Source organism: Mus caroli, chromosome 14 (assembly GCF_900094665.2).
Source record: "Mus caroli chromosome 14, CAROLI_EIJ_v1.1, whole genome shotgun sequence".
Lineage (NCBI taxonomy): Eukaryota > Metazoa > Chordata > Mammalia > Rodentia > Muridae > Mus > Mus caroli.
In genome coordinates this window covers 19,041,460-19,059,764 of record NC_034583.1, presented here as the reverse complement: position 1 = coordinate 19,059,764, position 18,305 = coordinate 19,041,460, and the positions used below count along the sequence as shown (strand labels likewise).

Below are 18,305 nucleotides of genomic sequence, written 5' to 3'. Positions count from 1 at the left end.
TGAGACAGGGTTTCTCTGTGTAGCCCTGGCTGTCCTGGAACTCACTCTGTAGACCAGGCTGGCTTTGAACTCAGAAATCTGCCTGCCTCTGCCTTCCAAGTGCCAGGATTAAAGGTGTGCACCACCACTGCTGGCATATTTTGATTTGTTAACATGTAAGAAATTATTTCAGTCTTTTAAAAAAATTCCTTTAGCTTTTGAGATTATAATTGCATCATTTCTCCCTTTTCTTTCATCCCTCCAAGTTCTCCCACAAACCCTCCCTTATTCTATTTCAAATTGATGGCCTCCTTTATTTTTTACTAATTATTGCTTGTTTCTTTTCTATTCTCTTCTATCTCCATACAAATATCTGCTTCAGATCAGAGCTCAGTTGGGCATGGTACTGTGTTCCTATGATCTTGCATTTGAGAAGTAGGAGAAAAAAGGATCAGGCATATAATACAGGCCAACCTGGACTATGTACTTAGTTTCAGATTAGCCTGAAGTTTAATTTTACTGACTACTCTGACCTCTACATGTCATGGTACATGCGTCATGTCATGGTACATGCGTACATACTCTCTCTATAAACAAACAAACAAACAAACAAACAAAGAAACAATACAATACCATTTTATTAACTCAATACATGACTGAATTAATAATTAAAATAGTTACGAGGTAAATCAACTTAACTAAACTGATGCTTTGGATAAGAAATTCTATTCACATTATCTGAAGCACTTATACCTAGAGCAGGAATATCCTAATTAAAAAAATTTCCAAAAGTATTCATTAAAAATAAACAGAATTATCCTTCTGAGAGCTATCCTATCCAAGTTAGCATGCCTATTCACACTGTGATTGCTCAAGTCTTGTTTCTGCAGCTTTTCTAGGAGAGACAGTCTCACAGCATGGTATATGGCATTGTAGCTCTTCATGATAATGACTGAGAGAGGGAGAACTAGAACTGTGACCCCCAATTGTCTATCCAAGATAAAGTGCTCAGTCCTGGAACCATATACATACAAACAACAAAAAAGAAATCCAGGGGTGGGGTGGGGAGGGGGCTGGAAGGAGGAAAGGGAGAGGGAGAATGATGTAATTATATTTTAATTAAAATGCATTTAAAAAAGCAGTTGTCTGTAATGGTCTCAGTTGGTCGAAGTGCAGAGAACAATTGTGAGATGCCCAGCCTCATTTGTAACTCAATCCCTGCATCTGAGGCTCAGAGAATATTGTGAAAAGAGGTGGGAAAGATTGTAAAGCCAGAGGACCAGAAAATGTGCTGTGAGATTACATCTCCTAGAAGTGACAGGGAAGGTATACCCAGGATATTGCAACAACAAGGCCTTCAAAAGAACAACACCAATAGATATGCTTACGTGGAAAGGGAAAATCTCAAGGAATGGTGGGGGCACCACAGACAAAAAAAATTACAGGTGCCTGAGGACTTCTGAGAGAGAGAGTGATTAATTTTCCAAGATGACAACCCCCCTAATAGGTTATCCAATCCCAAGTGGTCAGTCCTAAAAGTATATATGAGCAAACAACATTAAATGGAGTCAGCATGCTGTATTTATTTATATTTAGGGATGTGTGTGTGTGTGTGTGTGTGTATATATATATATATATATATATATATATATATATATATATATGTGTGTGTGTGTATTACATATATGACTAAGTATATAAATATACACACATATATAACAACAACAAAGAAAAAGCAGCCATGAATTTGGGAGGGAATGAGAGGTATGTGGTGGGGGCTGGAGAAAGGAAAGGGAAGGAGGCAAATGATGTAATTATAATTAAAACTATGAGCAAATATGAGAGCGTGGAATCAGCACTTACCTCTGTGTACTCATCAAAAGTGTGGTTTTCTGCCTGGAACCTCTGTATCATCTCTGTTGCAGTCCCGTCAAGGAGCCAGTTGTATTTTGTAACTGAAAATTAATATTCCAATTAAAATTTGAATAACATTTTAATATAGTAAAATGTGTTTTGTATTATCATCGAGTAGCCTACTCAAGTATGAACATATGTGGATTACTACATTTAAAGAAATAAGAGTAATAAGATTTAATAGTCATTGCTTTGCATGCTAACCTAAAAAAAAGTTAATAAAAAAATTTCAAAGTAAAGATTGAAGAGGCAAACCAAGTTAAAGACATTTTGAAGCTAAGAAGACAAGATTATTCAGTACATTGCAAAGAGAGACTAGAACTGTCTGCTTAGACACAGCTTAAATGTTAGATGTAGTACGATACTTGAAGCTTTGAAAATAATTTGGAGGAATAATTATGTCAGATAGAACCTGTCAAAGGCTTTACATTATGATAGCAGATACATAGATGCAGTAAAATTAAACTTCAGGCTTTTCAAAACTGTTTTCAGAAACTAACTTGAGTCACCTTGCTTTAGGTAATTTATTAGTCAAACTGCTCTTCTTTTCGCAACTGTTGACTTCATCACCCTACTCCCGCAACCCAGATGACAAAACCCAAGTTCCTTAGGTCTGATCCATGACTAATGAATGCATGCTACTGCTTATCTCTGGCTCTTTCAAAACAGCAGCAGGAAACCTGACCAAATTCTAGCTGAAACGAAGAAGGATAAAATTATAGCTCACACGTACCGTATGTTTTGTGGTGTGCTTTTGCACCTTCTAAGTTATGCTGTATGGCTGTCCTCAGTGTGCAGAGGGCCCACTGTAGCACATGTTCTGGAATTTCTGTATCAAGATTGACAGGCGATGACGTTCCTGACAGCCAAGAAGGTACTGTTTGGACAGTCTAACAGAAATAAAACCAAAAATGAATGTCATAAATATCTAACTGAACTGATCAATAAAATTTTCTTTAAATTTCTGTGGTCCAAGAAAAGTCCGCTGAATCAAAAGTAATAATTTAATAGTAAATAATTTGTAATACAATATAGAAACTTAAATTGGAGCTATGCTTGATACACGTCTGAACCCCAGCAGATTGTCTATAGAGGCTAAAACAGGGGCATGCAGAGCTCCAGGCTAGTCTAGGCTACAAAGTGATTCCATGTTTCAAAATGTAAAAATTCACAAACAAAGCAACCACCACAAAAAAAAAAAAAAAAAAAAACAGGGCTGGTGAGATGGCTCAGTGGGTAAGAGCACCCGACTGCTCTTCCGTAGGTCCAGAGTTCAAGTCCCAGCAACCACATGGTGGCTCACAACCATCCGTAACAAGATCTGGCGCCCTCTTCTGGAGTGTCTGAAGACAGCTACAGTGTACTTACATATAATAAATAAATAAATCTTTAAAAAAACAAAAAACAAAAAACAAAAAACCTGAAGCACCTTAAGTTTATTTAGCTTTCTATCATTTTATAAGTATTTATTAACTAAAAAGCATTAGAAAGAAGAAATATGACTCATACTGCTTTGTTTTTGAGACAGTTTTCCTATGTACCCCTGGTTGTCCAACTCTCTTTGTAGACCAAGCTGGCCTCAAACTCATAGATCTGCCTGCCTCTGTTTCCCAAGTGCTGAGATTAATAGCATATGCCATCATGCCTTAGATTTTTTTTTAAGGTGCTCACAACTTAGTACCAAGAAGAACACACAAAAGCATTAGTTCAGAACAATAGGAAAAGGTCAAAAGAAAAACATTTCTAATTAACATGTTTTCAAAGGAGAAAACATTTTATAACTTAAAATAACTGGGAGGGGAATAAAAAGCCATAATATTTTATGTTTATACAGAGTACGGTGACATTCAATTAAAATACTGGAATACAGCAGTCTAAGGACACAGAGATTAAGAAGTAATACCTGCAGAGTTTCAGAGATCCGCTCTATCAAACCCAAGACAACATCCTCCAAATCTTGAAAGGTGGGATAAAATTCCATTTTATCATCATCAAATGTCAATTCCATCTTAAATATTGGAAGCCTATTTAGATATCTTGGATCAAAGAGTGTTACGAATTCTTCTACAGTTCTCCATAAGAGATCCTTTAGCTACATGATATCAAAAATTACCATTATTTCAGAAAGTTTAAATTTAATCTTTATCTAAAATGAATTATTGGTATAATTACATGAACTCTATAAACTTGGTTACTCCCTGGAGTCATAACCATCTTAATAAATATCTAAATAAATAATAAATAGAAAGTCAGGCAGTGATGGCACATGCCTTTAATCCCAGCACTCTGGAAGCAGAAGCAGATGGAATGGTGTGTGTGAACCCACCTGGTCTACAGAATGAGTATCAGGATAGCTAGAGCTATGCAGAGAAACCCTGTCTTGAAAAATCCAAACCAAATCAAAAGAAACATAAAAATAAATAAACAATAAATAGAACAATATTTGCAAACCAAATTTATGTAATAGAATATTAGCACTCTAAAAAATATCTGTGCAGAATTTCCACATTTATTAGTAAGCTTGTCCCTGGCACATAAAACATTTCAGAAGACTAAACAATATGGAGAAGACTGGGGATTAGAAAGGCTTACATATGGGGGCAAGAGTGGAAAATGGCCTCATACTAAAGAAAGCTCCTACAGTCAGGAGGGGCAACTGTCAATCACAATTTTGGGAAATTGTTTTTTTTTGTTTTTTTTTTTGGTTTTTCGAGACAGGGTTTTTCTGTATTAACCTTTGAGAAACTTGAATTCTACATGATGAAAATGTTTATACTGCAGAAATCAGTAAACAGAAGAACTCAGGATATTTTTTCTTCTGGACATCCAGGTTTCTAGCACACCACCCTTCTACATGCAAGGGCAGAACCATGGTAACTTAGAAATGTGCATAATGTTTCTAAGTATGAAAAGTGCATTCTTACTTAGAATCAACCTTTGGATAGTTAGCCCAGAAGACATGCGTGAATCTGAACAATCTTCCAATGTGCTTCATCTTTTCTTACCAGATAACCATAGTCCTCGGGAGAATAAAGGCAGGAGGGAAGAAACCTACGAATACTTGTTACTGTGTTGGATACAGCTACCAATTACATATTAGCAAGGTAGAACATGTGAACTTTTAGAGATCTTCACTGAAAAGGAATGTTTTCATTCAAAACTAATTTTTTTAGAATTGTATGTCTAAAGTAGTAGATATTTAAGGGGTCCACAAAGCAATTGTACAAGATTAATGTTCTCTTTATGTTTATCTACTAAAAATGATCAAAAACATTTGAAATAACCACTTCATGAGAATTCAATAAGAATAACAAGAATAACCATCTTATAATTAAGTCAAAAATGTATTTACTAGGCTGGCCTTTTTGTTAACATACTGCAGTAAAACTAGAGACCAGCTGCTCTTCCAGTGGACACAGGTTTAATTCCCAGCACCCACACAGCAGCTCACAGCTGCCTGTAACTCCAGGATCCAACACCTGTACACATGCAGGCAAAACACAAATACACATTAAGTAAACAAACAAACAATCTATGTGTGTGTTTGATATGTATATGAAGACAGGCAGTTCTTGACGTGGTACATGTATGTGCCATGGTACTCGTGTGAAGGTCAGAGGTCAACTTTTTGGGAGTCAGCTCTTGTCCTTCACCTTGCTGAGGCAGGGCCTCTCTTGTTTCTGTGGTGGCACTGGCTATGGTGAGCTTCTGAGCAGCTCTCTTAGCTCCTTCATCATCTTACTGCAGGATTGCAGATGCACGCTGCTGCATGCATTCAGCTTTTTACACGGATTCTAGGAATAGACCCTGGGTGGCTGTGTGCCCAGCTGTTTGGCCTACTGAGCCATTTCCCTTCCTTAGCTTACTTTTTAAAAACTGCTTAGCACTGTGCTTAAATAAATTTTATTTAAAGGATTGACTTTTAAGTATTCAGGATACATATAGAGCACGTACATACCTGATTTGACATAAGTATGGAAACACAGTTATAAAAGGAATCCAGTTTTTCTGGCTTGATGCCTTCTAGTGCCTCCTTCTTAGTAAACAGATTTATAACCTTTGGATACCATGTGTTCATTATCTTCTCTTCTGATTTTCTAGCTTGAATTGATAGATCATTTCTCAGTGCTTCACAGTCAATTGGGCCTCTAGCTCTATTGATGATAAAAGAAAATAACCCAGACAAATGACAGATTGGTCTTGATATACAGCTGTTGAATCAGATAACATATAATTTTAAAGTTCTGAAATATAAAGAAAGGCTTAGAGATGTCTAAGTCAGTTTTAAAATGATGTAATAAAATATGCCAAAGAGTCATTCAACCTTTAACTTTTAACTAATACATATAAAATTTTACCTAATTCCTGTTAAGTCCAGCAGAATTATTTTAGCAAATGCTGTATAACCAAGCTCCAGTAACATTTTCATAGTTGGATGAACAACGTGCAAATTAGCTAATATTTGACTTCTTGCTTGCACAAAGTTAGAATGCCAAGGATTGGAATAATCTAGACCTCTGAAAAAGCAAAGCAGCACATTAAACAGGGTTGAAATGGCTGGCGTACCACAGTTCTGAGAAGTTACTGTTACAGTGAAGGACTGGGGACTTGGGGGAAGGAATTATGGTCAGGAATGAAAGCCTTTTGAGTGTGAGCACTCGGTTTTGAAACTGCACATTAGCTTCAGAGGAGAGAGAGAATTTGTGTCTGAAACAGACTTGTGGCTTGCATGTTCTGTTAACTTTTCCTTTGCTCTAGATCAGCTACCCAAAATACAGAAGTCAGAACAGTTTTATGTTTATGGAAAATCTGTCTGGCACATATCAAAGATTACTCAAGGGTAAGTTAGATTTTGCTTCTTGGTTTATTATTATTATTAGATCAAGTTTCATCTAAGTCACTGCATAGCTGAGGTTGGCTTTGAACTCCTGATTCTCCTACTTCGATATTCTGAGTCCTAGGATTACAGGTGTAAGATACCTTCCAGCATACATTAGATTACATTGAAGTATTTTTCATGTAGGTTTTCCTCCTAATGTAGGTAGAACTAGATGATTGATGTAGAGAATATCTTTGGAAATTTTTAAAGAAAATATCTTTAAGCTTCCTGATTGTAGACTTGAATGTAAGGTCAGTTCATTTTAAAATTGAATCCCAATGTTATAGATGTCATACCATTTTTAAAAATAGTTTACTCACTCAGGAGATTCAGGCAAAGGGCCCCCTTCATCTTCCAGCCACTTAACTGGAGGCTTCACAAGAACACTCTGTACTAAAATACACATGTGTGTTAATAATTCCTGAAAAACCCTTGTAAGATCTATTCTCTAGCTTGATATTGTAAGGTAAAGTTTGCTGTACATCGAAATAAGTATAAGGGAAAACTCCCTTTCTTGCACACAATCAAGCTTGTAGCACTGTTTTGACCTTCCTTTGAAGGTGAGTTTCCATACAGGAAGACTCCTTAGGTCTCAGCCCTTTGCATTCTATATGTTCAAAGATCACTGACATGACCATTTAAGAAATTCATTCTAAGATAGCTACCAGGGACTGTGGAAAATGGGAGCTGAGGAAATGGTAAAAGGTTAGGGAATTTCAGCTAGCAAGGAGGACTATGCTGAAGAGAGCTATTGTACAATACTGTGAAGACAGTTATTAATAACATTGTTTACAAATATGTATATGTAATCGTACTTTTAAGCATTATCAGCACAAGCATGAAGTACTTCATGTTAACTGGTTTACCTTCACGTGTTTAATTTAGGGGCTGGCGAGATGGCTCAGCGGGTAAGAGCTCTTCCGAAAGTGAGTTCAAATCCCAGCTTACAACCACCCAACCACCCATAGTGAGATCTGACGCCCTCTTCTGGTGAGTCTGAATACAGCTACAGTGTACTTATGTATAATAATAAATCTTTGGGCCAGAGCAAGCAAGGACTGAATGAGCAGAGTTGACTGGAGCGAGCAGGGTTGACAGGAGGAAACAGAGGTCAATTCAATTCCCAGCAACCACATGAAGGCTCACAACCACCTGTACAGCTACAGTGTACTCAAATACATAAAATAAAAAAAATAAATCTTTTAAAAAATGTTTAATTTAGTTTAATTAATTTAATGCATACATTATTTTGAAGCATATTGTATGGCTGTGAGTTGATACTCTGTCTCACAAGCAATGACAACAGTATTCCAATAAAAATTGCAAAGACTAAAGTACATTAATGTCTTCTAACATTATAAAAATAGGATAGCTGGGCTGGAGAGATGGCTCAGTGGTTAAGAGAACTGTCTGCTCTTTCCAGAGGCCCTGAGTTCAATTCCCAGCAACCACATGGTGGCTCACAACCATCTGTAACGGATCTTTTGCCCTCTTATGGTGTACTTCTGTACATACAATAAATAAATCTTTAAAAAAATAGGATAGCTAAAACCATATAGACAAAATGAGAAATCAAATAGCAATAAATATTAGCTGATAAATACAAAAAGTACCCTTAAATTACAGTCTTTAGATTGTAGTGTCAAAAATAAAACTATAGATAAAAATTGTACTGAAGGGCTGGTGAGATGGCTCAGTGGGTAAGAGCACCCGACTGCTCTTCCAAAGGTCCAGAGTTCAAATCCCAGCAACCACATGGTGGCTAACAACCATCCGTAACGAGATCTGGCGCCCTCTTCTGGAGTGTCTGAAGACAGCTACAGTGTACTTACATATAATAAATAAATAAATCTTTAAAAAAAAAATTGTACTGAAGAAACACATGTACTTAAAATACATAATGTTCAATATTCAACTTCTACTATTTTGGCTTATTTTGGTTTCTGTTTGTTTATTTGTTTGCTTTGCTTTTTGTATTTTCTAAACAGGGTTTCTCTGTGTAGCTTTGGCTGTTCTGGAACTCACTGGGTAGACCAGGCTGGCCTTGAACTCAGATATCTGCCCGCTTCTGCTTTCCAAATTCTGGGATTAAAGGTGTGTGCCTCTACTGCCAGGGATGTTGTTTGGGTTATTGTTTTTGTTTGTTTGTTTGTTTTTAGACAAGATCTCCTGTGGCCCGGGCTGGTCTCAAACTCACTGTCCAACTGAGGGTGACCTTGAACTCTTTATTCCCAAACTTCAGCTCTCAAGTGCTGGTATTACAGATGTGTGCACAGAGCTGGTATTACAGATGTGCACATGGGGCAGTGGTAGAGGAAGCTTAGTGTATGCCAAATGTTACTTACCCAAATATCTCTTCATGCTTTTCTCATAGTCCATTGACACCTCGTCTATGAGACTTCCAAGCAGTTCTTCACTTTTTTCCCCTTCCTTTAGGTGCTCGGGTATCAGCATTAACATGTTGTCCAGCCATTGTGGCTGGATGGGTACTATGGGACTATTCTCTACACACTGCTTCATGAAAATGTAGTTTAACTTGGGAACATCAAAAGAACAAGCCAAACGGTCAGCATGATTTAGCACTTCAGTCTAGCGCCTAAATTCTGTTCTCTAAAACAACATTCTTTCAGAATAAAAAAAATTTCTAAAAATCTCTCTCTCACACATATACATAAGTAAATAATAAATGTAATTTTTTTTAAACTAGATAAAATAAACCCAAAATCTTGACTACTAAAAAGAGGTCCTTCCATAATACTCTTAGCTCATAAGGAGGTTATATTTTCAGGCCTCTAGCCCCTCCCCCCAAAATCTTAATGGACTTAGAAAGTTTATAGCGCATCTGCAAACATGCTCCACAATTTCCTCTTATCAGCAGCTCCAAACGTGTCTGCATCCTTTACTATTAAATAAGTTGTCCGTGTTGTCTGTCGCATGTCTACCAGTCAGCTCACAGTCCACACTGTCACTCATGCAGGGTCTCTAAGACAAAGCTCAAGCACTACCCGGCACATAGCTAGTACATAGTAACTTTCAGTAAGTACTTGTTAAGTGAAAATAAACATTATATCACTATTAGGATAATTACTACACTACTTCTATGAGAGAGATGTATTTCTTTTATAACCGCTATCTTGAATGTTTTCAATAGTTTAGAATAAGAACTAAAGTATTTATACAGATAATCCTCAAATAAGGGATGGTAACATAAATACAACTCTTGAAAACCTCATTTGTTGCCCACAACATCCTTGCTTCTTTGGATAAAGAAATATAAATCTGTTTAGACTTCTTTCCTAGGAAGAGACTTGGTAGGTGGTCTTAGAATAATATTTTGTAGTAATTATTTTGAACATTTTCAAGACAAAAGAAATCCAACTCACTCCTCTTTTCTTTATTTCACTGGTCATCTGTCAAAAACAAACAAACAAACAAAAAAACCAAGGATGAAGTTTAAAACATTTTCATCAAATAAAATATTAAATATACCCATTCTTTAAAAGTGAGTTCTAAAGCTGAACAATGGTGGTGACGCCTTTAATCCCAGCATTTGGAAGGCCGAGGCAAGAGGATCTCTGAGTTCAAGGCTAGCCTGGTCTACACAGAGAAAGCCTGCCTCTACAACCAACCAAACAAAACAAAACAAAGACTGCTGTTGCAATGGATATAAGCAATAGAGTTGTACAGGGTTAGAGAAAGAACTCACAGTCTCAGGGAAATCTGGCTCTGGCAATGGAGGTGTTCGTTTATTCAGGGTTTTGTCCAGACTTTTTTTAGCTCCAGAAATTCTGAAATTTACAATTAGAAAGTTATGTGACAGAAATGAACATTAACTACTAAATTTTTGTTTTTTTGTTTTTTTGTTTTTTTTCGAGACAGGGTTTCTCTGTGTAGCCCTGGCTGTCCTGGAACTCACTTTGTAGACCAGGCTGGCCTGGAACTCAGAAATCCGCCTGCCTCTGCCTCCCGAGTGCTGGGATTAAAGGCGTGCGCCACCACGCCCAGCTCTAAAATATTTTAAGTTGAACATTTCAGACATCTAAACTAATACTAAACAGAGAAATCTTCAAGAGACCTTTGCCTGACTACAATTTTATTTATTTATTTACTTTCAAACTTGAACTTCCTGTATAGTTGAGGCTGGTCTGCAATTCATGGCACTCCTACTGTCTCAGCTTCCCAGGGTGTTGAGATTACAGGTATGACTCATTATGACTGCCTCTGACTGAACTTTTTATGAGAAACAAATTCTAGTGGCTATTACCAATGTTATCTTAAATTTTAAATTATTCAAGAACACCATAAAGAAGTAATACTAAAAATGAAATCATTTTCAATTGTAACTTACTGATAGCTTACAAATGAACCCTGATAAAGACTAAGTCAGTCTTTGTTCAAATGCCAGCAAGTCAGAGAAAGCGTTCCTTATACCCTGTATTTAATATCTCCTGAAGATTTCACAAAGCTTTCTCTTAGCTGACATGACATCAAGACTGAGAAGACTAGGAAAACAAACTGGGGACACGTGAGCCACAGTCACATGGAATGAGCACCAGAAATACTTAAGCCATCACAATGCTGGTGGCATGACATAAGCTGAGGAAAATAAATATATCACATAAACTCCAGTCCTTTTTTTGTTTGTTTGTTTGTAAAGAAATATGTAGAAGGTCTACTTTCATTATTATTAACATAGTCCTATGGTTGGGAACTTTGAGGCAGTATATTTTATCAAGCAGCAAATCAAAGTGGTATAGATCTGAAAGACCCTGTCTTCAAAACAAAACAAAAAACAAAACAAAACAAAAACTGTCTGGTCATCCATGCATTTCTGCAGTAGCACCACTTTCCACTTGCACTTGCTGCTTATCAAAATATCTCTAATAATTTCCTGTCATGTTCCTGACTACAACATTTGGCCGACCTTCCTCCCTTCCTCCCTTCCTCCCTTCCTTCCTTCCTCCCTTCCTTCCTCACTCACTTCCTCCCCCTCCTCTCTATATCCCTGACTGATCTGGAACTTGGTACGTAGACCTGCTGGTCTTGAAGTCACAAAGATCCACTTGCCTCTGCCCCTCAAGTGCTAGGATTAAAGGTATGCACCACCATACCTGGCTTATTTGGAGTTTGTTTGTTTGTTTGTTTGTTTGTTTGTTTGTTTGTTTTTGAGACAGGGTTTCTCTGTATAGCCTTGGCTGTCCTGAAACTCACTTTGTAGACCAGGCTAGCCTCGAACTCAGAAATCTGCCTGCCTCTGCCTCCAGAGTGCTGGGATTAAAGGCGTGCGCCACCACGCCCGGCTGGAATATTTTAAAGGCATCCACTGCCCTAAAATACATCTTAAACTCTTTATCATGGCCTATAAAACCCTGAACAATCGGCTCCCTTCTCCTCTTCATCTTCTACAGTCTTCCCCAAGCCTATGGTACCTTTGTGATCCTGGCAGTTGTCAGTTCCTGTTTCCTGACTTTGGTGGTTGCTATCCATGTCCCTAAATTGACTTTCTCCTGCTTATTTAAGTGGAAGGTTTCTTCCCATTCTTTTGTTATCTATTTAAATATTGTGTCTACAAGCTGTTCCTGTCATGCTACTGGGATAATGTTCTATTATATTATCTTATTATTTATTTTTTTATTCATACAGGATACTACTATGCTAACCCAGGATAGCCTTAAACACACAATCCTCCTGCCCTGGCTTTCTTAGTACCGAGATTATAGGCGTGTGCCCCATACCATGCTTTCTCTATCTTGTTTCTTCAAAGGACTCATCACCTTCCCAGGCAGAGGAGGCACACGTCTTTAATTCCAGCGCTAGGGAGGCAGAGGCAGGCAAATCTCTGATTTCGAGGCTAGCCTAGTCTATACAGTGAGTTCCAGAACAGCTAGGGCTACACAAAGAAACCCTGCCTCAAAAAAATAAAAAGATTAAAAACTACTCATCATCTAAAGCAATGGTAGTCAACCTTCCTAATGCTGCAACCATTTAATACAGTTTTTCATCTAGTGGTGACCCCTAGCCACAAAATTATTTTTGTTGCTACTTCATAACTGCTATCATTATGAATTGAAATGTAAATATCTGTGTTTTCCAACAGTCTTAGGTAACCCCTAAGAAAAAGGGTCAGTCAATCCTCAAAGGGATCACAAGCCATAGTTTGAGAACCACTGATCGAAAGAGTTCTTATAACTTGGCTCACAATTGCCAGGGTAGGTATGATACACACACACACACACACACACACATTAAAAAGGTTTTAAAAGAATGAAGAGGGAAAAAGATCTCTAATAACATATATAAGTCAAAATATATATAAGTTTATATATAAGTTAAAACATTGTGATTAATTCTCAATTGCTTTTCTAATTAATTTGAATTTTAATTCTTATTTTACCCATGGACAATCTGTATAGTCTTCTAAATTTTTGGATCTAGAACACTGATCGTTAAGGCCAAGCAATCCTTAGTTACTAGCATGCTACTTACACTAACTGATTGATCTGCTGCTGCTGCTCCTTAGACCGTCTGTACTTTAGCAGCTCACTCTGTTTTGGTGTGTCGACCCCTATGTTTTTGGGGGGTTGAACAATGGGGGGCAACTTCAAGTTCAAAGCTTCCTTTTCTGCTGCGATGGCAGTTTTGTTAGGATCTGACATCTTGGTCTCCTAAGTATTAAAACACACTACACCCTGAAAAGAAAAAGTTCATACAGCCATTATTGTATGAAATCAAGCCTGAATATATTCAGTGTATCTTACATATCGGTACTGTAAACAAAATCCATAGCTGTCCAGATTCTCTTACCAAGTATGGTAGTAGTTAAAGAATGGCAGTTGAGAGGAATGGGCCGGAATTCTAAACAGGGCTCTGCCAGCTATGAAGAAATGAAGCCAGATACTTCCCCCTTGCAATCTGAAATTAAGGAATTGAATTAGACATGCTCTAAACAGCCTTTCACCTCTAAAATCCCGGGTTTGTTGTTTCCCCCTAGATGCAAAAGACAACAAAATCCCCCTCCCCCAAACTGATATTTAATATCATTAATATTTTTTTCAAAACATTATTGACTCAGTCTGCCTAATATCATAGAAAGTGATGTGCCACACCACCTCCAGTAGGATCTGTGTGACAAGTTCCACAGACTGAGGCGATTGACCTCAAAAGGGGGAGGCCTCCTGGAACGGGTTGTAGAACTCTTCGCTGGAGAAAAAAAATATTGCGCTGTAGTTCTCATGGTAATCTATCTGTTTTGTTTTCTCTTATTCGTTTTCTTATTTACATGTTCCTGGTAACCTAGGCCAAGATCTTAAGAGAGAATAATGGGTAAGAAACCATCCCTAGAGATGGGGCCACTAACATGACCTTATCCCCAGGGAAACCAATGCTTTACTTTCTAAATCATTTACAAAACTATTATGATAAAAACTTTCCCAACAATAAAATTTCATATGGCTACATGTGTGTCATCAGAGGTGGATTTTGGTATATGGTAAAGAAAGCCTTAACTAGAAAGAATTAAAATAGTTTAAATTTATACATTGAAGATTATAAAAAATCAGGCACTAGATGTTAAATAATAATTGACCCTGGGGCTGGAAAGTTAGTTCAGTGGTTAAGAGCACTGACCATAAAGATTTATTAACCTGCTCTTGGAAATGTGCCACTAGCCTTGGACGACAGCCCCCACTGAATACATCCTTTTAGAATTGTTATATTTTGGTGATTTATAATGTTACCTGTTCTGTTTTGTGATTCACTAAATACATAAAGTTGTAATGCTTGGATGATTTTTGTGCTTTACTGTGCCAATGATTTTTGTTGGTATCTGTGATTGTTTCACTGGAAATAGTTTCTAAGAGATTTAATGTTTGGTTTTTTAATGTATAAAACCCCCTGCTTGAGAGCTGCAGAATACACTCAGATTCAAACTGCCTCTGTTTGTCTCTGTTTGTCACCGCTGAATCCTTACCCACCTAGCTTCAAGGACCCTCATTCCAGGGGCCCCCATACCCCACTAGGGTGGTCCGTGGCAGTAATGATTGACAAATAATAGCCATAGTTAATGCAAAGCAAATATAAAACATAAACACTCAGCAGTGTAACTATGGTATCAACTACACTTGCCCCAAATGCCCCAGGGTTTGGAGATTTTCTGCAGGCACCCAAATCATAGATCTTAGAAGGAAAGGAAGAGAGCAGGGGGTGGCGGCGCAGGCCTTTAATCCCAGCACTCGGGAGGCAGAGGCAGGCGGATTTCTAAGTTCAAGGCCAGCCTGGTCTACAAAGTGAGCTCCAGGACAGCCAGAGCTATACAGAGAAACCCTGTATCGAAAAACAAAAAGCAAAAAAAAACAAAAACAAAAACAAAAATAGGAGGAAAGGAAGAGAAATGGTACCTGATTCTTCTCTTTCACCACTCAGACACTGACAAGAGTTTTTCCTCTGCAGGGCTACTGCCATCCAGTAGACACAACATAGTCACCATGGAAACTGTCTTGCCTACCAAAAGGGCTGGGTGAAGGTTGCTACAAGAGGCAGTTGCTGAACTAAGAGAGACTTAAGATTGGGTTCGGTCCTCTGCTCTGGAAAAAAATGAGAGACTTAAACAGTTACACTGCTTTTCACTCAAGTGAATTGAGGGCAAGTTGATTTTTGTTGCTGTTGTTGCTGTTTAACTAACTGCCTTACCTTGGAAAGAGTCCAGGAAATCAAGATTTTCAGATTGCAGGAAAAGGCATGAGTAGAAAATTGAATCTATTGGAGAATATATAATTTATATAAATATTCATTGTCAATGAAGAATGGAGTCTTCAAGTGTCCCCATAGTGGCTTTCTGTAACTACTGTAACCAAGCCTCAATACAATTTATCTTGTCCTTATATTTGCCATTTGTTTTTTCAACACTTTCAGGAAGTCCTTACCAAAAATCGAACAGGTTAAGGTGTGCAAACTTTGTAGCTGTGTTTAAGGAAGGAACACTGTAACTTGAAACTCCACTGGATAGTCCAGGAAGATTATGAGGGATGAATAAAAAAATTGCTGTGGAGTATTTTGTTTCTGTTAGCATACCTAGTAATGGGTTTCCCTCTGAGACTCGATATGGGTTTCTCTGTCACTCCTGTACTCTCCCTCCTGAGCTCTCCGCACACTGCCTGGCTCCTTCCCTCCACTCAGTTAGCAGTCTCTTCTACTTTATCACTGTGTTTCCATTCAAAGAAACACCTGCCATGAGAAGCCATGAGATCTATGTCTGCCTTGTTTCAGTGGACGTGATGTGACCTGTCACATTTAACAACTTGTCCTCCACAAGCTACAGTGATTCCTCTGGCATTCCAGGGATAGCTGGAGTTATCAGTTTTATATTGGTAGTTTTCAAAGGCCAGGCCAGGAGTGGGGAATAGTGTTTAAACACTTTCCTTCTTCCAGAGCCTTATTTTTCCACCCAAGGGCCTACAGGTTTTGCCTGGGTGTATTTGCTCCAATGATTCTGTCAGGGTTAGCTCATTTGTCCTATTTTCAGGGTTGGCAGGGTCCTCCCTCTTCTACTCTGAGGAACTGTTCGGTACTGAAGGTTTTGGAGATTTTAGTGCTGAATTTTCTTCTTTCCCTGGCAGAACAACAAAGCAACAAGGTTTTTTCTCAAAAACACCCCTCTTGCCAAGGGTTGGAGGAAAGGAGGCATGGAAGACCACAATTTAGTTTGGAGCATACTTTTCTAAAGTTGATTTCTTTTTTCAGTTTCCAGACGATAAATTTATTGATTTTTTAGCAACATTTGAGTGTTTTCTGTGTGCTAGTCACCATCTCAAAGTTTTTAATGATGAACCATCATATACTACTGCCTTGCACACCATAAGTGTTCCATATGTATGACTTCAGTAGGGGAATGAACTTTATAGAACTCTGTGGCTTATTAAATTGAGTGTCTATGTGTATAAAACAAAACAATTGTATGTTTATGTGATAGGGTTTTTAATGCTATTTTTATTAGTCTAAAATACAAGGATAACAGGGGAGGCAAATACAAATTAATTTAGTGATCTAGTGAAGAAATTTTATAATATAATCAAATCACCAATAACTTGACATTAATCTATGAAGACCATCTTTAGCCAACCTGTCTCCATCAGTAGACCCTTTTAAAAAGTTTTTTAAATTAAATACCTATTCAAACCCTTTGTCAGTTAACAAATTGGGTTATTTAACTGAAAAAAATTACTTGATGTGTGTGATGGGGGGCAATGCCACTATTACCCTGATCCAAAACCACACAAGGACACCCTCAAAAAGAGAACTACAGACCAATATTCCTTATGAACATAGATGTAAAAATGTTTCAATAAAATATTTGTCAACCAAATTCAGGAACATGTCTGTCTTAATGTTCTATTGCTATGAAGAGACATGACCATGGCCACAGCAACTCTCATCAGGGAAAGCATTTACCAGTTTCACAGGTTTAGTTCATTGTCATTAGGGCAGTGGGGCATGGCAGCATGCAGACAGCAACTGAGACTTCTACACCCAGATCTACAGGCAACAGGGAGAAAGAGACTCTGGGCTTGGAAACCTCAAAGCTCACCGCCAGTAACTTCTAACGAGGCCATGCCTCCTAATCCTTTCAAATGGTGCCACTCTCTATTCACTTATAGGAGCAATTCTCATTCAAACCACCATAACATCAACAAGATTATACACCATGGTCAAGTTGGCTTCATCCTAGAAATGCAGATATGGTTCAACATACATAAATCAATAAACACAACCTACTACATAAACAAACTGAAAGACAAAAACGACATGATCATCTCATGAGGTACAGAAAAGGCCTTTGACAAAATACAACATCTCTTCATGAAGGACAGACTAGAGATACAAGAGCCATACCTCAACATATAAAGGCAATTTAAAGCAAGCCGTCATCAACATCATCCTAAATGAAGAGAAACTCAAAGCAATTCTGTTAAAATAAAAAAAAAAACAAGACAAGAATGACCATTCTTTCCACTCCTACTCAATGTATACCACTTGAAATCTTAGAAAAAGAAGACAATGAAGGGAGATCAAGGAGAGACAAACAGGAAAGAAAGAAGCCAAAGTGTTCATTTGCAGGTGATATGATTTTATATATAAAAGACCATAAAGACTATGCCAGGAAACTTCTAGAGCTAATAAACACTTTCAGCAATGAAGCAGGATACCAAATTAATACGCAAAAGTCAGTAGCCTTCCTATATATAAATGATAAACATGCTGAGAAAGAAATCAGAGAAACTATACTTTTCTTTTTTTTAAAAGGTTTATTTATGTATATGAGTACACTGTAACTATCTTCAGACACACCAGAAGAGGGCATCTGATCCCATTACAGATGGTTGTGAACCACCATGTGGTTGCTGGGAATTGAACTCAGAACCTCTGGAAAGAACCGACAGTGCTCTTAACCTCTGAGTCATCTCTTCAGCCCCGAAATAATACTTTTGACAATAGTCTCAAACAAACAAACAAACAAACAAACAAACTTTGGAAAAAC

General features: G+C 37.7%; 1 protein-coding gene across 1 annotated transcript in view; it reads right to left on the bottom strand.

Annotated features, from left to right (window-relative positions):
• The window catches only part of Dnah12 (dynein axonemal heavy chain 12), a 184,675-nt gene extending 171,116 nt beyond the window's left edge, over positions 1 to 13,559 (bottom strand). The window contains exons 1-10 of the mRNA XM_021181341.1: positions 13,259 to 13,559; positions 10,479 to 10,560; positions 10,156 to 10,182; positions 9,118 to 9,307; positions 7,093 to 7,165; positions 6,252 to 6,410; positions 5,852 to 6,047; positions 3,797 to 3,985; positions 2,627 to 2,783; positions 1,843 to 1,934 (exon numbers count right to left, since the gene is read on the bottom strand). Coding sequence (XP_021037000.1) covers positions 1,843 to 1,934; positions 2,627 to 2,783; positions 3,797 to 3,985; positions 5,852 to 6,047; positions 6,252 to 6,410; positions 7,093 to 7,165; positions 9,118 to 9,307; positions 10,156 to 10,182; positions 10,479 to 10,560; positions 13,259 to 13,428 — 1,335 coding nt within the window. The 5' untranslated portion in view covers positions 13,429 to 13,559. The remainder of the gene's footprint in view (positions 1 to 1,842; positions 1,935 to 2,626; positions 2,784 to 3,796; positions 3,986 to 5,851; positions 6,048 to 6,251; positions 6,411 to 7,092; positions 7,166 to 9,117; positions 9,308 to 10,155; positions 10,183 to 10,478; positions 10,561 to 13,258) is intronic.
• Positions 13,560 to 18,305: the final 4,746 nt, after the last annotated feature.